Source organism: Alexandromys fortis, unplaced genomic scaffold (genome assembly GCF_014885135.2).
Source record: "Alexandromys fortis isolate MF-2015 unplaced genomic scaffold, M_Fortis_MF-2015_v1.1 scaffold_79, whole genome shotgun sequence".
Classification (NCBI taxonomy): Eukaryota; Metazoa; Chordata; class Mammalia; order Rodentia; family Cricetidae; genus Alexandromys; species Alexandromys fortis.
In genome coordinates, this window is record NW_026067964.1 from 5,847,036 (window position 1) to 5,871,908 (window position 24,873).

Below are 24,873 nucleotides of genomic sequence, written 5' to 3' on the forward strand. Positions count from 1 at the left end.
GCCACCTGCTCCGCCTTCTCACGCCCCCAGCGATTCCGAGTGGGGAGGGAGGATGGAGGCAGGGGCTGGGTCCCCCCAGCAGTGAGTCTTGCCTTTTCTTGGAGCAAGTCCGGATCCTCAGCGCGAAGCCGCTCTCCGTGACTTAGCAGTAACCTAGGACTGGAGGGACTGGTTTGGGCTTCCCAGGTGGGGGCCAGGAGTTTTAAATTGCTTTCGGACCCCTCCCCGCTCTTGGGTGGGGGCTGGAATCTTTGGCACCTGCGGCGGATGCGTCTCCGCCTCGCTCTCCAGGTTGCCTCCCCTCCTGCCACGTGCGATCTGCGTGCACCACCTCCCCCTCCACGGAGCGCGTCCCCTTCCCCGAGCCGCGCAGGGTGGGTCGCAGGGACCCGGGGCCTGTAACCTGCCCTCCGCCTGCGCTCGCTCTTCGGTCGGAGGCAGAGCCCGGAGCGCAGATCCAGGCGGGAAGGGACGGCCGGACGGCTGGGCGCCGCGGGCCGCCGCCGCACCGGGCATGCTCAGTGGCACGGCCGGCTAGGTGGCCCGCGAGCAGCACCCGGATCTGCGCGGCGGCGGCGACGTGAGCGCGCAGGGGGGCGGCGGCCTCGCCTCGTCTCTGTCTCTGCGCCGGGCTCGGGTGGGTGACGCGCAGTGCCGGGGCGATGTCGGATTTTGACAGCAACCCGTTTGCGGATCCAGATCTCAATAATCCGTTCAAGGTGAGCGCCGGGCCGCGGCCCTAGCCCGCGCCGAGCGTCGCGGTGGCCGCGGAGGCCCTGCCCCGAGGGTCTCGGGTCGCAGCGTCACCGGCTCCGCCACCAGCCTGGTGGGTCGCAGCGGGCCGCGGACCCGAGGAACCCGGAGCCTGGCCCGGAGCGGAGCCGGGCAGGTGTGGCCGCCAGTACTCCGGCCTGCACGTAGGGGCGCGGGGCGGGGGCCGGGAGGCCGGCGTTCCCGGGCTGGGTTGTCATGGGGACCTGGCGCCGGTGCTGCGTGCGGTGATGGCAGAGGTGCACCGGAGAGAGGCGCGGGTACCCGGACGCTGCGATAAAAAGATAAAGGGGTGTTTTTATTATCGAAAGTCGGTGGCGCCCAGAGCCACCAGTGGCGCCGCCAGAGGCCCCTTTCCCTCCGGGCCCAGCTTAGGGGAACCGGCAGCAAACAGAAGTTAAAAATAAACATCTGGAAACAATAGTGCGCGCGGACAATTCCCCACCTAGCTGCTGTTAGCGAGGTGGACCTGGGCCATTTTCCAAGCTGGGTGTGCGTCACCCGGGCTGTTTGAGGGTTCCGTTCCTCACGTGAGTTGCTTTCCTTGGAGTAGACAAGCTCCCCAGCCTCCGGAAGGGCTTGGGACAGAAATGGCCTGGCAGGCCGTTTAAATGTTGGTCATCTGCTTTCAAATTAATGCCGCGACCGAACTCTGCCTTGAAAACGACTTTAGGTCTCTTAATGACTGTGAGGCATAACAAGGCAATTTCTTACAACTGTTAGCTTGGTTAGTCGTTTCTGCAGTGCAAACTTTAATTTGTAGTCACAAAGGTGAAATAGGAACTAATTTGTGGTCACCCAAGTGCGGCTTCTGGCTTCTTGGGCTTACCTGATTTTAGTCCTTTTGTGGCTTGCCGACAGTATTGGAGGAAACAGCACCCCTGTCCTCATGGTTTAACCTTATGACTTCATGAAGGATTATTTTAATGAAGCCATCCTACTTATACTTGACAGCTGGACTCATTTTACAAAAACACAGAAGCAACTGTCACCCTCTCCTCTCATTCATTTGCTTTGGTTTTTGTTTTTTCGTTGTTTTGAGGCAGGGCATCACTTATGTAGCTGGTCGGAACTTTCTACCGTCCTACCTCAGCCTCTCAAATGCTGTGATTACAGATAAGCCACCCAGGAGCATTTTAAAGGAAGTTCCTGGTTCCCCAACCCCTACCTGAAGATTTGTTTCATTTAGTATTGGACTCACTTCTGTGCAGTGAAAAATTGGGCTTTTCTTAAATTATGGATACCCAAAAGAAACATTTCATAATTTGCCAGGTGGGTGTTATTTAAAAACATTTAAAGGTAAAACATTAAGAACCCATTTGCTCTCCTAGCTACGATAATTCTTTGATGCTGTTTATTATGCATCTGACCACGTGGCTGTTGATTTTACATTGGGTCACCCATTTCACGGTTCCTTTCATATTAGTCTCTTGATAGGGTGAGATCCTGGCTTCTTATCACAGACTGTTTTGTGACTTATAATGTTGCCATGATTCCTTCCTTTTTGCCAGGCATAAGGTTACTGTGATAATTCTAAACACAAAATAGTTTTCAAGTATTAATCATGGTAGAAAATGATTAACATTTTCGGTTTTCTGTAAGTGGATGCGTTCAGGACAATGATTCAAGTCCATCAGATCCATCAGATGCTTTGAAGGCTGGATACTTTCTGTCTAAGGAAGGTTTTGTTGACTTCTCTTTTACCACGTTTCTTCCTTTGTGGTGGCTGTCACAGCACTGCCGGTGTCTCCGTCTCTATCATTCTGTTTGTATCTAACCACCCTTCTCTGTCTCAAAGCAACCCTTCTTTCTGCTGCTTTCGCTTCATTGTATGTAGAAGTGACTGTTGAAATAATATTTTTTTCATACCCTTATTTACTAAGTTCCCAGAATGTTTAGCTACCTTATGATCACTTTTTAAATTTTGGGTTTGACACTTGTAATCCACTGTCCTTAGTTGTCTCCTACTTGACACTTGTTTGTGCTCTTGTAGCAAAAGCTGGCCTGGTGTGGGTTTCCGGCCTTCGCCTTCACACCTCTTGGATGCTGCTTCCCACTGCGCCTGCACTGCTGGGTTAGGAACACTTTTGTAAAAAATCATATCATCTCCTTAGATGTACAAGTACAATGGCTTGCTCGATTTTATTGATGATGGTAAAATTCTTTGTTGAATTCAGTTCCTACGTCTTCTCTGAGCACCTTCTTTATTCCAGTGGTTATGATAGGCCTAGTGAATGGCATTGTGGAATTTCAATGTCCTTTATTGTGTGTAAGAAAGTTGAAGTAACTAAAAATCTATGGTAATCTTAAACAAAATATTAATTTTGGGAAATTTACGAAAATCCATTTTGGAGTTGTTTAAATGTGGCTTTAAATCTAGAAAAGGCTTATGCCTCCAAAAAAAAAAAAAGAAAGAAAGAAAGAAAGAAAAGGCCTATACATAGCCATGCACGCCTCAATCCCAGTACTTAGGAGTAGAGGCAGGAGGATTATCACAAATTTGAGCCCCCGCATGGTTGATGTAGAGATATAGGCCAGCCAGGGCTAACATTGAGACCCTGTCCCCAAAGTAAAGTAAAGGACAAATATTGTCTACATACTCAACATGTATTTTTTGAACAGTTGCTAAAAGTCCCTTATTCTGTTTAGTTTTCATTTAACCAACAGATAGTGAGGCAACACCTCTAATTTTGTGGGTATTATTTTAATACAGAGGTCAGATATGCCTGTAAAGTAAAAGGAGGGTGTACTAAGCAGTAGAGGCCAATAATACAGACTCCTGCAGTTGACCCATCACACATGATTAAATGTTGGAGGGAGTGTCACTTGTTATAGGAAGGTGGTATTAATAGGGGACCACGATATCTTTAGACCTTCTGATATGTTTTTGTATTTTAGTGTAATTGAATTAGATAAATCATGGAATTTTTTTTTTTTGAGACAAGGTTTCTCTGAAGCTTTGGTGTTTGGTGGCTGTCCTGGAACTAGCTCTTGTAGATCAGACTGGCCTGGAACTCAGAGATCCACTTGCCTCTGCCTCCCAAGTGCTGGGATTAAAGGTGTGCGCCACCACCATCCAGCAGAAATAACATTTAAGTTAATTAACTTTTAAAACACAAGGAGAATCAGAATTCAGAGCTTGGAAGTATCTGTCCTCAGTATATGTAGTCAGGATATCCCCTGTGGATGAAAACGAAAGGGGCAGGTTGGCTCCCATCTGTAGACCGGTGCTAAACGGCATGTGTCCAGGGCCTCGCCCTTGTGTCCAGGGCCTCGCCCGTTGTTGGCAGCACCAGATATACTTGTTCCTTTTTAAAAATTATTGTTATTGTGTGTGGGGGAGTGGGGTGCCAGTGTTCCAGTGTGCATGTGGAGGTCAGACGACAAATCTGTGGAATCAGTTTTTTTCTTCCACTTTTGTGTGGGTTCTGGGGATCAGACTAAGTTGCCCGGGTTTGTGCAGCAAGCACCTTTGCAGGGTGAGCCACTGTGTCAGCTCTACTCCTTATTCTTATGTGGACCTTAGCCTTGAGGCTCTGTGGAGTGGAGCGGAGTGGGGTCTGAGTGTGGGTGTCTGAGTTTGAAAAGGCCTTGATCTGATCCTGATTGTATCAGCTAGACCCTAGGAAAGTCACTCAGCTTCTGTAAGCCCAGCTTACTAGTCTCTAGAATAGGATCAGCTATCTTGTGTGGGATAATTGTATGTTGGCTTGATACAGGCTAGAGTCATCTGAGAGGAGGGAATCCCAACCTGGAATCCTATGTCTTCATAGGATTGGGTTCTAGAGCGGTCATTTTCAACCTGTGGGTCACAACTGCTTTAGGGGTGTCACATCAGGCAGCCTATATATCAGATATGTACCTTATTTATAGCAGTAGCAAAATTACATTTATGAAGTAACAGCGAAATAATTTTATGGTGGGGTGGAGGTATTAAAGGGTCACAGCATTAGGAAGGTTGAGAACCACTGTTGTAGAGCATTTTCTCAATTAGTAATTGATGTGGGAGAGCCCAGCCTACTGTGGGTGATGCTATCCTGGGTTCTATAAGAAAGCAGACTATACAAACCACTAGGAGCAAGTAAGTAAGCAGCACTCCTCCATGACCTCTGCTTCATCTCCTGCCTCTGTGTCCAGCCCTGTTTGAGTTCCTGCCCTGACTTCCCTCAGTGATGAACTGTAACCTGGACGTGTAAGCTGCAATAAACCCTTTCCTCCCCAAGTTGTTTCTTAGGTCATGGTGTTTTGTCACAGCAGTAGTGACCCTCAGTAGGAACATCTGCTCCTTAGGAGCACTCCCAGGACCTGAGGACTATATGCAAGCATGCAAAGTGTCAGTGCATGGTGCCTTTAAAAAGGTACTAGTATGGCCAGGCAGTGGTGTCGCACGCCTTTAATCCCAGTACTCGGGAGGCAGAGGCAGGCTGATCTCTGTGAGTTTGAGACCAGCATGGTCTGCAAGAGCTAGTTCCAGGACAGCCAGGACTGTTACACAGGGAGACCCTGTCTCGAAAAACCAAAAAAGAAAAAAATGGTTGCTAATATTTAGTTCATTACTAATACCAAGTGCTTTTTTCTTTTTTCGCCTGCTAGATTCTAGAGTCTAGACCAAGGTTATCTGAATTTTAATGTTTTTCCCTAGTGTCTTCCTCTATCATTCTCTATCTTATCTAAACATTATTACAACAACCATGTATGTATGCATGTGTGCACACATGATGGTGTATATGTGATGGTTAGAGAACAACTTTGGCTCTCTTTTCATGTCTGCATGGGCTCCTGGATCAAACTCATGTTGTCAGGCTTGTGTGGTAAGCCCTTTGCGGGCTGAGCTGTCTTACCACCCTCTGCCTTATGTTTGGAGACATTAACTCTCACTGAACTTGGAACTCAGTAATTGGCTAGACTAGCTGGCCACAAGCCCCGGGGATCTTCCTGTCTCTACCTTTCCGGTGTGGCATTATGCCTGGCTTTTTTTGTTGTTGTTGTTGTTGGTTCTTTTGAGACAGGGTTTCCCTGTGTAACAGTCCTAGCTGTCCTGGAACTAGCTCTTGTAGACCAGGCTGGCCTTGAACTCACAGGGATTCACCTGCCTGTGTACGTGCCTCCCGAGTGCTGGGATTAAAGGCATGCACCACCACCGCCCAGCCTATGTCTTGCTTTTTATGGGAATGGCCAGGATCTGAATTCAGATTTCTGTGCTTGCTCAGCAAGCACTTTATTTATCTACTGAGCCATTCTCTAATTCCTAGAAATATTTTGTAAGTTTTATAACATATATTATGATCTATTTTATTGGTTGTTGATCTCTTATAATACCTAATTTATAAATTAAAAGTGCAAAAGAAAATACATAGTTTAGATACCATGTGATTTATAATGCCTTGCAGAATGTCTCAGCCATTACTGTAATCAGTTTTGGGTCAGAGGATGGGCTCAAGGCCTTGAGCGTTAGTTGAGCAAGCACTCCCCTGCAGAGCTATCCTCTGACACTGTGATCTTTTAAAAATAGCCTGCAAAGTGGTATCTCACCTATCTAACATCTTAGTGTAATTTTAGTGGCATCTTAAGAATTTAGTTGAGCCTGGTAGGGTAGCCAGCACCTGTCATTTCGCCACTTGGGTGGAGAAGACTGGAGGATCATGACTTTGAGGCCAGCCTGGAATGTTTAGAAAGACCCCTGGAAAAGAATTTTGTCACTGACTGTTTCCTATAATTCAAGGTTGTCAGTTAGCATTCAGTCAGCTGTGATGAAACCTGTCGCCCTGAATTGTTTATAGACGGCAGGTTTAGTGCTTGCAGTCCCGCGAACTAGCAAGTCTGAGGGGAGGCTCTAACACACCATATGAATCAGTAATTCTTTAGATGGCACATTCAGGGTAATCTCACCTGGGTCCTCTTTTTTTTTTTTCTTTTCTTTTCTTTTTTTTTTTTTTGAGACAGGGTTTCTCTGTGGCTTTGGAGCCTGTCCTGGAACTAGCTCTGTAGACCAGGCTGGTCTCGAACTCACAGAGATCTGCCTGCCTCTGCCTCCCAAGTCCTGGGATTAAAGGCGTGCGCCACCATCGCCCGGCCTGGGTCCTCTCTTATAAGGGCATTAATTCAGTCTGGGAGGCCACAGCTGTGTGACTTAGCTACCTCTGAAGCCACCTTGGAGTAGTGCCTCTTCAGCTTTAGGCTTTGATATATTTATCTTGGGTGGGTGTGTGGGAGATACAAATATTCAGATTCCAAGACCACTTATGTTTTTAACATGGACCCTGTCATCTGTGTGCTCTATTTTACAGTACTATCTACAGTGAGTTGATCTTTCTTCTCCACCCATTTAAAATTTAGAGTCTGGAGACTGGATAGCATTAGGAAAATGTTCCAGTATTTTTCTGTAATGGTTACATTTTGAAAACCTTATTTTTCAGTATTACTTAGGGACACAATGATTCATCCGTGTCAACTGCCCGAATCCATGCTCTATTGTCCTCGGTTAGCACTTTGAAAAAGCACATACTGAGCTATTGATTGTATTTGAGTTAGGTGCTGCTCATGAAAATGCAGCACTATTTACCACTGTCTTGGTGATCATTTAGTATGAACAATGTCCAAACACAGTTGCTTGTTGATGATCCTGACATTTGAGCTAGAGTTGCTGGCTTTTTTTTTTCTTTCATGTGTCTTCAGTTATCTGACAGCTTGAATGCGTGGTTTAAGGTGTCTTCAGTTCACTGCCTGCTTGTTACCTGGAGCTGCGGGCACAGGCAGCGGTTGGGCTGTTTTTATCTCATGTGGTGCCCTTGCTGGGCATAGCCTGCACTTTGCAAATACAAAACCAGCAGTGTCAAAGGAGAGCAAGAGCCAAAGCCATAAGGGTTTTTGTGGTCACATGCCACTCCTACTGCTGGTCAAAATAAGTCACAAGTCATCTTAGATTTTAAAAAAGAGGTGAGTCGGGAGTCAGACTCCAATTCTTGACAAGAATGGCTACCTCGCCTGATAGAGACCTGTGAACTGAAAAGCTGTAGCTGGCATAAAATGGCGAGACAGTACCAAGGGAGCTTGGGAGACTCCATTAAAATGGAGGGGAAGTAGGTGGCATTCAGTGGTTGGTGAATGGCAGCATTCCTGTGCAAAGAAGTAGCCGTTCCTTGCTTCAGACCCAGCTCTACTTTCTTCTGGCTTTCAGTATAGCTTTTCAAGAGGTACTTTCCCTACTGAACACTGGGAGACCAGAAGCCTGTTCTCATTTCAAAGTAACTCCTCCTTCCAGTCGCTGGTACAAGTCTCCTAACAATAGTCATTAATATTATTTAAGTCCAAACCATCTTAAAAGCACCTCTAATTGGCTTGAGATAAGCCTTCTTACTTGGGTGCTCATTAGTGTCAGGTGTTCAGGATCAGCCCGGTGTAGAAATGCTTCAGTCCAGTTGGGCATTTTCAGGACAGTGGACACGCTCACTGGGGTACAGTGCAAAGCTGCCTTTTTTAAACCAGTATTCAGATACAGTCGTACTTAGGAATCTGTCATAGTTAGTGCCAGTTGTCCTTATGACATGCCTTCAAAGAGAACCTCAGTTGAGGAATTGCTTTTGTCTGGTTGGCCTGGGAGCATGTCTTTGGGGGCATTTTCTATTTGCTAAATGGTGTAGGAGGCCCAGACCCCTGTGGGCAGTCCCACCCCTGAGCAGGTGATGCTGGGCTGTTTAAGGTAAGTAGCTTAGGATCCCAGAGGAGACAGTCAGTAAGCAGTGTTTCCCTGTGGGCCGTGCTTCATCAGTTCCTGCCTTCAGGTTCCTGTTTGAGTTCCTACATCGCTTTCCTGTGATGAACTGTATTGTGTAAGCCATCTCAACACTTTCCTCCCTAAGTGGTTTTGGCCAGGACCTTCTGTTGCAGCATCAGGAAAGCAAAGTAGAGCATGTACCAACAGCCATGCTTGAGGTGATGACTGTGGACAAAACTGAAATTGTTCGTAGGCCAATATTATTAAACATGTTTAAGTATGGTCAATGTTTTGTAGTACTGAATGTATAGCCAGTGAATTTAGTGGTTCTGTTCTTTGTATGTTTGTGAGTGTGTGCAAAAGATGTCTGTGTTTGTGTGAATATGGGTGGACAGGATGTGAGACATCATGGTTGTGGAGCCTTTGTGTGGGTTCTGGCTCTCCACCTACTTGGAGATAGTTGCATGTTGTTCACTGCTGTATACATCAGTGTCAGGATGTGTGATGACGTCACTGTGTGGAGGTCAGAGGACAGACTTTGGTGTGGGTCCTGGCTCTTTGCCTGGTTGGAGACAGAGTTTATGTTGTTCTCGGTACATCAGTGTCTAGAGGTTCCCCTGCATCCACTCCACTCTTGCTGTAAAAGCGCTGGGATCACAGGTATGTCACCGCACCTGGCTTTCCATGGATTCTGGGCATCTGAAGTCAGGTGCTCCCTCTGGCAAATGCTGTACCACTGAGATGTAGCCTCAGCCCCCATGATTTCTTATTATGTCAAACTGCCACTTTGATACCAAGTTGCTAAAAATATATGTATTGGATTAATGAGATGAGTGACAAGTTCCAAAAAAAGTAATAATTCTACAATCTTTTGCTCAGGTGTAATCACTTAGTTACTGTTCTCATTAGCTGATTACATGGTTAGAGTGGTTTGAACATGGTAAAATATGTCCCGTGAGAGCAGCCAGGAAGGACTGGGTCGAGAAGTAGAAGGCAGGCTCAAAAGCACTCACTGAGCATTTAGTTAAGCAAAAGCTAAAGGGAAGTCGAGCTGCCATCAGGTACTTGACGTCTCCTTGCTTACTTAAGTGAACAAACTTATTATTTGTTGCTTTAGATAAAGAATCCAAGGCTTATTGGCTTTCTGCTTCAAGGTGGACTTTGTCCCAACAGAGAGATTATTTAATCAGTTTGAATAGCCTGGCAATGCTTTTGTAGAAGTCGATCCTCCAATGCTTGGTGGAATTATTCAAGCAGAGGCTGGATGGGCCGTAGAGATGCTAAGGGAGAGATTTTTGTATCTGAGCCTTCTCTATTTTGGAACTCTGTGGTTGCTACATGTCTGTAACTACAGCATTTAATGAACACACGCTCTCTGATGTCCTACCCTAGTAGATATTGGAGTTGGCATTGATCGTGTAAGCAAGAGCAGAGACTTCACGTTCTTGGAGACTGCTACGCTCTAAGTTCAGTTCCTGATGAAGGAGCAGTTCTTAATGTTCATAATACAGTTGGTAAATCATGTCCTCTGCTGAGGGATGTTGGCCTCACATGACTGAGCTTTTCAGGGTACTTCCCGAAGGGAAGCCCTGGCGTAGGAGTCCTCTGTTGAGGGCTTCTGAGGACCATCTAGACTTCCTGTTCTGCAGTGTGGCTGCTCTTGACTACAAGGATGTATGAACAGACATTTCTCCAAAGATACATAATGTCTAATATGTGCACAGTCCCACGTCTGTGGAAGCTTGTGTCCTTCCTGTATGTGCTTTAGCTATCCCTCCCTCAGCACCTGTTTATCTCAGTGAAGACTCACAAGCAGTAAATGCAATGTGACTTTTTTCAAGGTTATGATGAATAAAAGCTATATTTATATGTAATTTTTAATATTGTACTGGAATAGCACAGATCCAAAGTTTGTTTTTAAAATACTAGGGGAGCTTTAGCAGTAAGTGTGGAAGATAAGGCACGAAGGGGTGGGTTATCCTTGTAACAAATGCGCGTAGCATGTATTGCCCTTGTTCCTGTGGGGGCACACTCTGCTCTCTGTTACTTCTGACCTCACATCTGTACTGGGGTCGAAGCGCTCTCCCTTTCCTGTGTAAGAATGAAGACTTTTGAGCTGGTGGAGCTCAGTGGAAGAGCTCCTGCTTAGCATTTCCCTCTACAGCTGGCCCTCACCCTGCTCCCTGAATCATGTCAGTTCATTAGCTGCTGGGCTGTTCTGAATAATGCTGCTGTACTTGTGCAGACTTTCGTTTGAACGCGTGTGTTTAGATTTTGTGGGTCTGTACTCAGGTCCTATGACAACTCTCACCAGAAGAACTGTGAAGCCAGTTTCCACCATGGCTACTGGAGAATGCAGTTCCCTGTGTGTTGACAGTGCTTGTTACTGCCTGGTTTTAAGTCCAGCCATCTTAGCTATTAATTGTCTGCTTCAGTCTCTGGAGTGCTGGGGATTCCAGAATTGCGCCACTATGGCCACCTTGAGACTTGTGGTTTTGATTTGTATCCGCCTAGTGTTGGGGACTGTTTTGTGTACGTATTAGACATTATGTATCTTTGGAGAAATGTCTGTTCACACCCTTTGTCTGATTTGAGATTGGGCTATTTAGCTGTTTTAAAAACTGAGCTAGCTCTAAGAGATTTAAACTATATTCTAGATACGAGTCCTTTATCAGTTATTTGTCTTGGAAATATTTCCTCCCATTTTTATTTTCTTGACATCCTTTGAATTTGGAGAATAAAAGTTGCAGTGGGGCCCTACCTGTTGGGTCACTTGCTTTAGTGTGTGGAGGCTCTGGCGTTGGTCCTTAGTGACACGTGCACTCGTGCACAAACGCATCAGCTTCTAATTTTGATAAAGCCCAATGTTTGTTGTTTTCAACTTTTATAGAGTCTTACTATATAGCCAAGGCTGGACTGGACCTCCTGATCCCTTGTCTTTACCTCCCGGGTGGTGCGATTATGGGTGTCCTACTCCATTGGCTTTAGTTGTTTGTGTTTGGTGTACTATCTAAAACTTCTTTGCCAAATCTAAGGTGAGGAGGTTTTTCCCTCATGTTTTCCCTTAAGAATTTTATAGTTTTATCTAGCTTGTATTAGTTTCAAGATTCACTTTTAGTTAATTTTTATGTATGATGTGAGGTAAGGGCCAAACTCATTCTTTGGCTTATGGACGTCAGTTGGTCTATTGCCGTTTGTTGAAAAGACTATTCCTCCCCAGTTGAGCACCACAGAACCTTTTAGAAGAAATACTTTATCTACACATGCCCTCATGTTTCATGCAAAAATGGTAAGTCACCTGGTGTCTCCAGGTGTGTGCTACCCGCACAGCTTCTCAGCTTGACCGCGCCAGTGTTGTAACTGCCTCTAACCGCGTGTGTCAGCGCTTAAACCAGCATGATGGGTTTTTACCTGCTTCTACATTGCAATTAGGAATATTATGTCAGTGTTACCAACTTGATAATATTTTCTTTAAAAATTCCCTTAAAAGAAAATCTTCCATTTACTCTGTAGAATATAGATGAATTAAGGAATACATTTTTTCCTAGAAGCCAGAACACTGGAGCTGCTGGAGCTCATCGAGTGAGAAGCACAGCGTAGGAAGTGTTATGCATTTTGAGCATTAGCGAGGTCCAGCGCTGAGTGTTGGTGAGCTCGCACCACAAAGGAGACATGCGTGCGTGTGTGTGTAATAGTTATGAACTGCTTATGTGTAGTATTATAAAATGCAAATTAATACCCTATGCTTAGTGCAAGTGGAATAATAACTTTTTTTCTATTTTTTTAAAAATGGAAATGTTTAGATTTTTGTTTCAGGGGGAGTTTAGTGTTTACAGTTGATTTGATAAGAGAATGTACTTTGAACTATTCACGCTCATAAGCCTGGTGTTAGGGGGACTTGAGGGAAGGAATAGAAACTTTGAAGACATTTGTCTTCTTGGTAAGAACCAAGTTTCTTAGGTACCTTAGAGAAACTACTTGAATTTTTTCCCTTCAGAATGTGTGTGTTGTTTATCTTCTTAGATTTGTTATAGTTCCTTTTGACTCACACAAAGATGGAGTGTCTTGAGGTAGCAGATGAAGAAAATAAGAGTGAAGATTATCTTTGCTTGCAGCATGTGATTATTTCTTACTTAACAGCAAATTGCTCATTTTCTAAGTAAGGCACACTCTAATTTTTATTAACTTTTAAAGTTTTTGGTAGTAACAGAAATGGTAATGAAAACAAAACATGTAAATTATTGGTTGCCTTCCAAAGCTTTGGGGATTTTAGAAGCCATTGTGTATCACAATGTGAGTCGAGAGTAAGTAAGGAGAGCTCCTTTATCTTTGTGACACTTTACCTTGAGAGGGAGGTTTTACTGACGGGAGTCATGATTTTGGCTGTTTTACAGGTTTGCAGGCTTTTGAAAAGAACATCTTGTATTCTTTCCGTTACATTTGCATGAATAGATTTTTAAAGTTATGATTACTTTCACAGTCATGGGAGGCCAGCAGGAGATAAATCCTGGTTTCACAATTACCAACCCTCCCTCATACATACATTGTGATGGGGAATTAAGGTGGGCAGTGCTAGGGTTCTCTGTACTGTACTGGGAGCTTAACTGTCAGTTAATTTATATGAAAATGTTAAAAGAGGAAGAATTAGAGTTAAAAGGTTGATTGACTAGAATATGAGGAAGCTATTAAGAACTTGTAAACTGCTGCACATATCTCTGCCACAGTTATTGGGTTCTTAAACACATTATGCTAAGTGAAAAGGGCCAAGAGCAAGAGGCTGCTTATTACATGGTCCCTTTGATAGCAACAGTCCAGAAAGTATTCCAGTGGTTCCTCAGTTATGAGGGTAGGAAGTAAACATGTGTTTCACAATATTTAGTAGGTACAAAGACGACAGAAACACAATTACCGTGACAGGGAAACATTATGCATGAGGAAACAAATTTCTTTGTGGGAAAGAAAACTCTTAACAGTTGAGTACCACAAGGGTGTTTGTGTGGGAAGGCTCTGCTCATCTCCCTCCACACTGAAGAGTTCAGTGACTCTTATGAGTGAAAGGTGTCACCTGAACAGATATGTGACCCAGTATTTTCCTGTTTTGTGACCGGCCTGCTTATTATTGTCTGTGGGCTTCCACACACTAATTTCGGGGCACTTAACTCTATTTGCTGGCCAATTTCTCAAAATTTAAAAGAAATTTGGTGACTTTATGTAATAGAGTATTACAGCAGAAGCTGTAATAACCAAGTGTTCAAATTGGGGTATGATGTAGTCCTTTGTTGCTAACCCCCATCCTTGTATCTTTTACTAGTTTTCTAATGAGCACATCTATTGATTTAATGGGGCACTGGGTGGTTTGCATTATGATCTGTAGGTAGCTGGCTATATTTCTTCCAAGAAATAGCATCTCTGATATTAATTTCTATTCTCTCTCTGTCATCATCTCTCTCTGTACTCCCAACAACAAACCAAAAGAGAAAACCCATCAAAACAACCTTGAAATGTAGTTTAGAAGGCATCTAGAAGGCTCACTTGGCTGTTTATCACTTAGGTATATTCAAAAAATTATTCATCACTCCAGAAGGAAACCTGTGTCCTGTAACAGCCACTTTGTATTTCTCCAAAGCCTGCCAGGTGTGGGTGACCACTGGTACATTCTCTGGACATTTCAGAATGGAATCATGAAATAGGTAGTCTTTTGTGATTGTCTTTTCCTTAACATAGTATACTGAAGGTCTGTCTGTGTCGTGTATGGATCAAGACTTCTTTTCTTTGCTGTATGTGGTATGTACAAGAACACAAATGTATATAATGTGTACTTGTGCATAGGTATGCATGCACATGTGTGCTTGTATTTGTGGAAACAGAGAACAACCTTAGATATTTTATCTTGGGAGCCATTCACCTTGTTTTTGAGACCAGGCCTTGGTAGCCTGAGACTCAGCAGTTTGCCTAGGCTGGCTGGCTGGTAAACCCCAGGACTCTTCCTGTGTCTACTTCTACAGCACGCGGATTGCAGGTATGCCCACCATGTCAACTTTTTAACTTGGGTCCTAAGGGTCAAATTCAGGTCCTTGTGTGTGTGCTGCAAGTCCTTTCTGATGGAGTTGTCTCCCCTGCCCCAGGCATGTATCATTGCCCTTCACTGGCAAACAGTGTTATGTGCTTTTGCTGCTTGTCCATTCATAAATGTAATATTCTTTTATGGATAATGCTGCTGTGAACTGTGAATATTTTGCTCCAGATTGGTTATATGTGTTCTTGCTGTTTGGTATGTATCTAGGAATAAGTATTCTAGGTCACAGAGTAACTAATTACCACGTTATGTTCTGAAACAGTTGCACCATCATTATCTGTAGTAGAGAAGGGGGGTTCTAGTTTTTCCATATCCTTGACAATGTTTCTCTTTTATGTCTAGAAGTTGTCAGGTGGCATCATAACCTGTATTTGTACTTCCCTGATGCCTGAAGATGCTAGGCATTTTCTCACATCCTTATTTATTGCTGTTTGTTTCCCTTCTTGAAGAAGTCCATTAAAATCCCCTGCCTGTTTTCTTTAAACTATGGAGCTGTGTGAGTTCTTTATATATTCTAGACACACAGGCACATATCATAGAAATGATTCACAACATTTCCCCCAGTTCTCTCTCTCTATGGCATTTGCAGCATGACTTTTAAAATTTTTGTTGAAGTCCAGTGATTTTTTTTTTTACTTTTTTCTTTGTATTTTGCTGTCATAGATAAGAAATTTTTGCTTAATCCACTGTAATGAAGGGTATGTCTGCATTCTCTTCTGTTTTATAGTTTAACGTGTGCACTGGGGCTTTGAGGCTTTGATTCATTATGAGTTAACTGATGTATATTATAGAGGTGCTTACTGTATATTTAAAATTGCTTTGTAAAGTGTTTAAGCCAGTCCTGTGGATCATGCCTGTAATCCCAGCACTTGGGAGGCTGAGATAGAACGTTACTGGGAGTCCCAAGCCAGCCTGGGCTACATAGTGAGTTCCAGGATAGCTAGTCAGGGCTACAGGGTAAGTACCTGCCTCAGACAATGGGACTGGAGAGATGCTCAGTGGTTTAGAACACTTGTTGATGCTCAGTGTTAGAACACTTTGTTGGTTCTTGCAGAGGACCTGGCTTGGATTCTTAGGAACCACATGGTGACTCACAGCTATCAGTAACTCTGGTTCACAGCATAGGTCAGACTCTCTTCTGACCTATGAGGGCAAGCACAGGTCTGCTTATGGTGCACATGCAAACATAGCCTGGTGGCGGTGGCACATGCCTTTAATCCCAGTGTAGTACAAGGAACGGTGGGCTGTGTCCCGACCACCCGGCTAGCTTAGCCCCGAAATAACCACACATAAACTGTATTCATTCAAATACTGCCTGGCCCATTATCTCCAGCCCCTTATTGGCTGACTCTCACATTTTAGTTTAACCCATCTCCATTAATGTGCATCGCCACTTGACTGTGGCTTACCGGCATGAGTCTAACCAGTGTCCATCTAGGGCAGGAGAGCCATGGCGTCTACCACTCTGCCTTTCTTCCCAGCATCCAGTTCTGTCTACTCTGCCTATCTACTCTGCCTATCTAAATTCTGCCCTATCAAAAGGCCAAGGCAGTTATTTATTCAACCAATGAAAGCAACACAAATACAGAAGGACCTCCTACAGCATTTCCCCTTTTTCTGTTTAAACAAAAAGGAAGTCTTTAACTTTAACATAGTAAAATTACATATAATAGGTGTCAAGCAAGAATTACAGTTACAATATTTAGATCTATTTTATCTTTTAGCATAACAAAGGAAAACTATAACTATCCATTCTTCAACTCCATCAAAGACCCCAGAAGGATATAATATTACCTAAGTAAACAGGAAGTGCATTGTAAGCAACTTCCAAAACTCTAGAAATGACAGAGACATCTCGTTGCCTGGACAGGTTATCTAAAGTTTTTCTGTACTGTTGGAGCATCCATCTTTGGCCTTCAGGCCCATAGTATCCAGCAGACGTTTTCATGAAGCAGGAAATTTTAAAGACAGTTCAGTCATTTTCTTCTGTGTCCTGCAGAATGTCTCACAGACTCTTTCATGAAAGGGGAACCCTGAAGGATCATCTCACCTTTTGGCAAGTTCAGCAGTCCTCTCTCTGTGGGGTTTTAGTTTTTGCAACAATCCAGGCAAGAGCAGTTTCTTGCCCAAGTGGCTAACCAACTCCATAAGGAGCCTCTTTGATACCCATCTTCCTCTTGAAGTAGATTGGTGCTGCCAGGAGCAGACGTGTTTCATTGTCAGAAAAGCCCTAAGTTATTAAAACATCTTAAATGCCATATTCTGTAGTCTTTGAAAGATATTAAGAATGCCTATCTGAAATGTATCTATGCACATCTAGAAAATCTAACATGACTACAAACTTGACTATTATAGATGACTATCCATTAATAACCTATATTTCCTAATTACATATTACATTTTTAAATGAACTACACAATCACAATACCTTAATCAAGATCAGAAATATGAATATAACAAAATTGACCTTAAATTAGTATCAGTAAATCAAGATTTATACCAATGCAAATTATTCATATCTATATCATATCCCCCTTTAAATGTAAAAGAACATTTATAAACAATATTTGGGGATATGGGCACAGTTTTTTCTCTCCAGACTTCTTCCTGCTGTATGGGGGTGCTGTTAATCAGGTCTTTTATGGTATAACCTGTGTGCTAGGTTCATCTCAGTCAGCAATTGAGCAAAATAATTTTTTGAGGGTGTTCACAGCAACCTTTCAGGAGGGCGTGGTCTATCATACCATATTGGTCTAGAAGTAATCCATAGGGTCTCATCCTCTGTGAAAACAAAAGAAGAACTTCTTTTCCAAAGCATCATATCCTTAGACCCAAATTCTGAAGTCAAGATACCTTTATAATATACATGTTGGTTTAGCTTAGCAGCCCATCCAATGAAATATCTCTTTGTACTTAGCTCCTTTCCAGTCAAAAATTTAAAGAAAACACAATAATACAAATAATCCAGACTTTCTGTGAATTTTTCATTTTTACGTGGCTTATTTTTTCTTCCTTTAAACTATGATTATCTGTACTCTGTCTCTTTAAAGACTTTACTCTTTTTTTTAAAGCATTAACTTTATTTTATGACTTTCTATAGTCTTTTTCTTCTCTTTCAAGCCTATGTGCTTTATCTAACATTGTGACTCATTTAGAAGTCTTTTATGTCTGAATCTGTCCTATTGCATTGTCTTTAATTCTCCACTGTCTTGAAGAGCTTTTAAAATACTAAACAGCTTGGTTGCTCTGGAATTTGGCTCCACCTCTCTCCAATTTCAAAATGGTGGACGTACCATTTCTGCTAGCTCTGGGGCCACCAGGTAGGAGCTGCACTCAGCACTTTAACTCTGAGAATGAGCATGCAGGACGTAAACTCTTTCTTTCTGCGTTACAGCCAAATCTGCCACGTGAGCACTATGCAGCCTGGAAACATCTCTCTGTATGGCGGTCAGAATCTGCCATGCTCTCCTGCCTGCCCAAGCCTGATCCTGCCGTCTGTTCAGGCAGGAAGAGCTGAGCCAAGTGCATGATCTCAGATACTTTCCTCCCAACCCCGAGTAGGCACAGAAATATCTGGGCCCACAAATGCTCTGTAGCCGGGAGTTTGCACCGGTGGCAGGGCCCAGGAAGCCTCGTTTTAAAATGGCGCGGCTTTTTTTTTTTTTTTTTTTTTTTCTGCTGCTATCACTGAGTCAGGAAAATCTCTCTGCGGCATGCCACCAGGAAACAGCAAAAAGCTGTGTTAAACTTTCTCTCCTTTTTAAACCCTCTCAGGTTTTTAAGTGGCTTTAGTCCATCACATTGGGTGACACTCTGTGTAGCCCAGGCTGACCTCGAACTCGTGATCCAGAGGCAGGAGGATCTCTGTGAGTTTGAGGCCAGCCTGATCTACAGAGTGAATTCCAGGACAACCAAGGCTATGCAGAGAAACCCTGTCTCAAAAAATAAAAAAACAAAGCCAAGCATACTTATAAAATAAGCTAAATTTAAGCAAATAAATAAGTAACTTTAAAATACTTGACTCTAACACCAGACATTTTGATGCTGTCTAAACAGTCACTTGGCCTACTTATTTCCATAAGAAGTAATTGGTTTGGGTTTTGGTCTATTTTTAGACATCATTTCTAGTTCCCTCTCCCTCCCTTTTTAATTTCCTTTATGATGGAGTTGTGCTATGCTGTTCAAATTGGCCTTGAACTCCTGTAGTCTCAACCTCTGAGTAACTGAGACTACAAGCACTCATCTGGCCTGATACTAACAGTACTGTCTGCTTTGATGGAAGTTCATGTAGTTTACATACAATGCTGCAAAATAGGATATACAGTCTGGAATGGTGGCTGCTGGGTATGGTGGCACACACCTTTAATCCTAGCACCCACAAAGCAGAGGTAGGAGGATCTCTTTAAGTTCCAAGGCCAGCCTGTTCTACACAGCCAGAGTTGCATGAGGAAACAAAAAAGAAAAAATTTTATTTATTTATTTTTTGGAGTGACAAAACCCCTTTACCTCAGTGGCATTTGCTACCATTGGCCAGTGCATAATCATCCAGTCCCTTTGCCAGTGTCTGTTGTTTCGGTCACATAGTTAATGTGACTTGCATGAACTCAGCGGCACATTCTGGCTATGTCAAGTAAAGTATATGCGCAGTTTTTAATTAAATATCTTAACATGAGATGAAGCCTCCTCATTTCAGTCTTCATAGTTATGCAGAGCTATGCACACTGCTACTGCATTGGGTCCACAAATGCTCTGTAAAAATGACCATGCTTGCTTGTTTCCTCGAGGCTGTTACCACTCATGTGGAACAGGAGTAAGGTACTGGGCAAACATTTACAGAGCACCTAAGGCTACTCAGATACCCTTATAGTCTGTTGCTAGAGATAAGAAGATGATATCAGAGCATCTACCCTTCATCTGGGAAATGCAATGGTCAAGATAGAAATAATACATTTTTCATTGCAGGAACAGTATGTCCTGAGGTGTTTCCTAAGTTGCTGTTTTGTTTTGGTGTTGGGGGGGCTTTTGAGACAAGGTTTCTCTGTGTAGCATTGGAGCCTGTCCTGGAGCTTGCTCCGTAGACCAGGCTGGCCTTGAACTCACAGAGATCTGCCTGACTGTCTCCTGAGTGTTGGGATTAAAGGCATGTGTCACCACCGTCTGGCATCCTAGGCTGTTTTAAAGGACAGTGAGGAATTGAATAATTGATTGCTCTGTAGTGTCCAAAAAGGCAAAGTCTTGGACCTATGGCCTCTGTGGTCTCATAGCTCACCTCTTTATATACAGACAGGGAAATTTAGTCAAACATGTCTTATTCTTTTTAAAATTTATTTAATTTTATTTTATGTGTATTGATGTAAGAATGTCAGATGCCCTGGAACTGGAGTTACAGACAGTTGTGAGCTGCCATGTGAGTGCTGGGATTGATCCCAAGTCTTCTGTGAGAGCAGCCACTGCTCTCAACTGCTGAGCCATCTCTCCAGCCCCCAAATATTTATTTTTTTTTTAAGTTAACTCAGGAGTGACAGAATTTGGAGTAGACCTGTTCCAGGGAACTGCTGTTAGGAGGACAGTCTCTGCGGGGCAGGGCAGAACCCGGTGCGTTAGCCCTGCAGCACCTCTCCGCGGGACTTGTTCCCAACAACCGCCTGTGGCTAATGATCACCCCATGGTACAGCACAACCCAGACTCCAGAGCAGAGATGTCTGAAATAAAAGATGCTAGCTAGTGAAGGACAGGTCCCAAGACAAGTTTCTGCAATGCCACACATGGCAAGTGTGAGGCTAGGTTTACAGTTGGCAATACGTCCGTGGCTTGTGTAAACCCAAGGCATTTTATAGTGACAATTAAAGAAAAGGCGGAATCATCTACTCCCTCTCTACTGATCATGTGTGTGTGTGTGTGTCCACGCACGCGTGTGCGTGTGTGTGTGTGTTAGAACCCTCAAGGCGTTATGCATGCTAGGTAAGCAAGCACTCTATGGCTCACAATGAACAGGAAAGTTCTGAGACAGGCAAAGAGTCCATCAGAAGCATTAAGTTCTGGTAGCTTCTATTTGGTTTGAGTTCATGGTAGTAGGTCTGTCTAGGGTTTTAGACAAACTTTAGGAATGTGGGAATAGGTTTTTTCTTTTGTTAATTTGGCCCTTTATTATTAACTGGTGAACTTCCTCTACCTTTCCTCTCCATTCTTCAGCCCTTATAATGACTGATTTGAGATCGCTCAGAGCTTTTGTCAAGTATAACAACAGCCGATGCTTTTGCCTGCTGTAATGTAGGTTAGGGTGCATGTGATTAAAGAATATGAACGGCAGCAATCTAAAGTCTCCTCTCCTTAGCCGTCGTCCATGTAAATGCTGAAGATTTACTTATCTTTGTCACTTCTAGCCATAAGTAAGCTTTTAGTTCCAATTATTTTAAAATTTTTGAATGGCAAAATTTTCTCCAACTTACCAATCAAATCTCTAGGCATGGTGTGAACAGGCTTGCAAATTGAGAAGCTCATCCATTAGGCATCCCACCTCTTGCTTCCATTCTGAGGCCCATCTTTGGAACTAAGTACAGGACATTGAGGAAGGTGTCATGCTTGTCCAGTACAACAGGGCTGCTGCTCCCCTTCCCTTTCTTTCTCTGTCGAGTCACTGGCAAGTTTATGTAGTTGGAATTCCCCTCGGAGGGCCTATCTGCTGCTCTCCACTCCTTTTGTGGTCACTCTAAGATTTATTTGTATTACTTTTTAATTGCATGTGCATATGCGTGGGAAGGTGCATGTGTGTGCAGGTGGGGGCCTAGGTTTTAGAACTCGCTGGAGCTGGAGTTGCAAATGGTTGTGAGCACTTGACATACATACTGGGAACTGAGTTCCAGTTCTCTGGAAAAGCAGTATGTGCCATTTCTCCAGCCCTATAATAATATTAAAAACAACAAAAAATTCCCTTCACATCCATTTCTAAAGATGGTTGTATTTGGTTTCCTAGAATATTTATTTTTATTTTATGTATATGAATATTTACATATATCTAAGTGCCCTTTGTGTATGTCTGGTGCCCGGGAAGGACAGAAAAGGGCACTGGATCCTCTGGAACTGGAGTTAAAGACAGTTGTGGTTGTGAGCTACCATGTAGGTGTTGCACACCAGCGTGTGTCTCCATATGGGCAGCCAGTTCTCTTACCCACTGAGCCATCTCCCTGGCCCCTGTGGTCACTTCATTACAACAGCATCTCTTCCCTTGACTACTATCAGCTTTTGCTGTCCCTTACTTGGTGACAATGTCTGTGGTTCCTATTCGGTCTCCTTAAGAAATGCAATCTAGTTGGATCAGTGAGCAGTTGTCTAATCTACAGCTTCTGCAGTAGGAGCTGTCAAGCACCCTCACTTCAGTTCTAAAGATTGTTTCATTTGGCAGGGAGGAGAGCGCCTTTTCTTCTCGTGTGGCTAAGATAATAGGGATGGCACAGTACCAAGGCTGCGGAAAGAACTGTTGCTGGTCTGCTGCCTCAGAAGATGGCTGTGGCTGTTTCCCTAAGACATGCTATATATTGTATTAAATTGTCAGTAAATAAGAGGAGCGCTTTTATTTTGTTACCTTTGATAATGGTAGCAGCCAAGGTTATAACTGAGCCCTTTTGATGTGCAGGAATTGTATTAGCATGTATAGCATAGGAGCAGTCTGGTTCCTTTTACTGGTGAGAGCATGAAGTATAGTTCAGTTATGAAGTGCTCCGTTCCACGCTCCTGTCTTCTAAGTGGAATCTGAGCAGTCAGCTCGCTTTCCAAACAGTCAAGACACAGTCCATAGCCTGACATGCCAGGGCTGCAGCGGGGTGGGGTGATGATCAGATTTCCTTAGGTGACTTGAGTCAGGACAGGACTTGAGTCAGGACCAGGTCTGGATTCTTTTCTAATGCTCTGGCCTGCTAGAGTGCAGCACCCAAGTTTTGAGGCGTTGACATGTCCCGTGTTAGAGGCACACAGTACATTACATGATTGTGTGATGGCTTTTATGTTGGACTGCTTATAACTCAACAGGGTGTCCTACAGAGATAAGAAGCTGTGTGACTGTCAGCCAGGTGGGTTGTCTGCTGGGTCAAGCTCCACCCTGCCAACCGAAGGGGAAGTTCTCTGCCAGACTATAGTCTTCCAGATGATATAGGACACTAAGAAATGCCCAAAATGAATACCTGGCATAGGAGACTTTTTTAAGGAAGTGAGAGCTTTGGAGATTGGAAGGGACTCCGAGGACTAAGCACCCAGGCGAGCACTGAGAATATAATGAAGGTGCACCACCCTGAAAGTAAGGACACTGACATAAAGACAGCGGGAAGCTAATTGCATTTGATAGACATTAGAGTCTGTAACTGGCAGGGACTCTTGTTTTCATATTGTATCTTGGTTTTTTAAATGACTACTAACAAAAGTTTGGTGGACTAACCTTGGCTCTACTTCAGTAGTTAAGTGACAGCTTGTGGTGTGTGTGCAGTGCTAGCTGAGTTCTGAAGACGTCCTTATCTGGAAGTTAATAAAGTATAGGAAGCTGGTGTGTTCCCTTTGGTCAAGAAGACACAGAGTTCCTTTTTAGTCGATTCTCAGTCTCCATCCAGGACTGACTGAATCAGAAATAGGTGATATTCAGAGTGGCACTCACTAGTTTGGATTTTATTAATAACCTCTCTAGGTAGTTCCTGTGTTTGCTGAAGCTTGAGATTCAGTGACACAGATGGAACTATGTCATTAGTGGAAACAGTTTTATTTTCATTATGTTGAAGAGAAAGCATTTTCTTTTCCTAAATATTGGGGCACCTAAACATCAGTGCTAAAATCTACAGTTGTTTTTAAATCCAGGGTTCACTGTGTGGCCATGGCTGACCTGAACTGGCTATGTGGACCAGGTGGGCCTTGAACTCAGAGACATCTGCTTCTGGAGTGCTGGGACTAAAGGCATGCTCTGCTGCACCTAGCATCTGCATGTCTTGATCCAGTTTCTGAGCAGACTGTATGGGCTTTGGGAGTCATATGAGCAGGTGCTGGCTACAGAGCAGGCATTAGAAGAGCATTGTTACGTAAAGCTTCAGGTTTATGGGCCTCTCTGTACTACTTACAGTTAGTAAAACAAACTTGAACTTGGTAGCGCATATCTTGTAATCAATCCCAGAACGCAGGCAGTTGAGGGCAAGAGGACCACAGCCCTAAGTTTGAGGGCAGCTTAGGTTGAGTCCTTAGTAAAACCTTGTCTGAGAAAGAAACAAATAAAACTCCAAGAAATATGAAACCCATATTCCAAACAAGTTGGAAGCATTAATTATGCATAATTCAGAGCTGTGAATTCTTTTTTTTGTTTTGTTTTGGTTTGGTTTTTTAGAGACAAGGTTTCTCTGTAGCTTTGGAGCCTGTCCTAGAACTAGCTCTTGTAGACCAGGCTGGCCTTGGACTCACAAGAGATCCGCCTGCCTCTGCCTCCTGAGTGCTGGGATTAAAGGTGTGTGCCACCACTGTCCTGTGAGCTGTGAGTTCTTTGTCCTTTTAAAATTTAGTGTCCTTTCTCCTTTCTGCTGTATCCTGCCTGCACGCTCATGCTACTGCTTTGTCATTAGCACTATATCAGGGAAGGTTCCAGAGACTAGGGGGAGTTTGCTTGGCAGTTCTGTCAAACTGCCAGTTAACATTGACCTCCTGGATTCTTGTAGAAGGGAACATGTACATTTTGGTTTCAGTAACTGAAAGTAGAAAACTGGATTTTTTTAAATCTGAGTCTCATTGATATAAGTTACACATTTATTTATATGCTTGATTGTTCTTTTTAAGAATTTAAGGTGAATTTTCGAGTAGTTGAAAAAACTGGGTGTATACATTTGAAAACTCAGAGTTGGAAGTCATTATACTCCAATGGCATCCAGAGAAACACTGATGGCGGAAATCGTGGGTGAGAATAACCAAACCAAGTGCTGTGGTGCATGCCTTTAATCGCAGCCCTTAGGAAGCAGAGCCATGCTACTCCCTTTAGTGAACTGTAGACTAGCCAGGGCTACACAGTGAGACCCTGCTCCCAATCAAAGAATATTCCCCTTTCTTAGGTACATTCTGCTTTTGTCCTTTCGCTTTTCAACTGATTTTGTTATCTAACAATGGCTCCAAAATAAATGCTATAATGGAGGTATGTGCAGTGAACTTGGCTTCTGAGCCTGGGACCCTGGGGGTCCCTTACTCCTCCGTTAGGAGATCACTGATACTAGTTTTTGGGTTATTTCTTTAAAATATACATATTTACTGTGGGATAATACTTGTACACTATAAAGACTTGCTACTCATATTAGTTTAA

At 43.5% G+C, this 24,873-nt stretch overlaps 1 protein-coding gene across 1 annotated transcript in view; it reads left to right on the forward strand.

The window, feature by feature from the left end:
- Positions 1 to 246: 246 nt before the first annotated feature.
- The window catches only part of Scamp1 (secretory carrier membrane protein 1), an 86,613-nt gene continuing 61,986 nt past the window's right edge, over positions 247 to 24,873 (forward strand). The window contains exon 1 of the mRNA XM_050153758.1: positions 247 to 719. Coding sequence (XP_050009715.1) covers positions 663 to 719 — 57 coding nt within the window. The 5' untranslated portion in view covers positions 247 to 662. The remainder of the gene's footprint in view (positions 720 to 24,873) is intronic.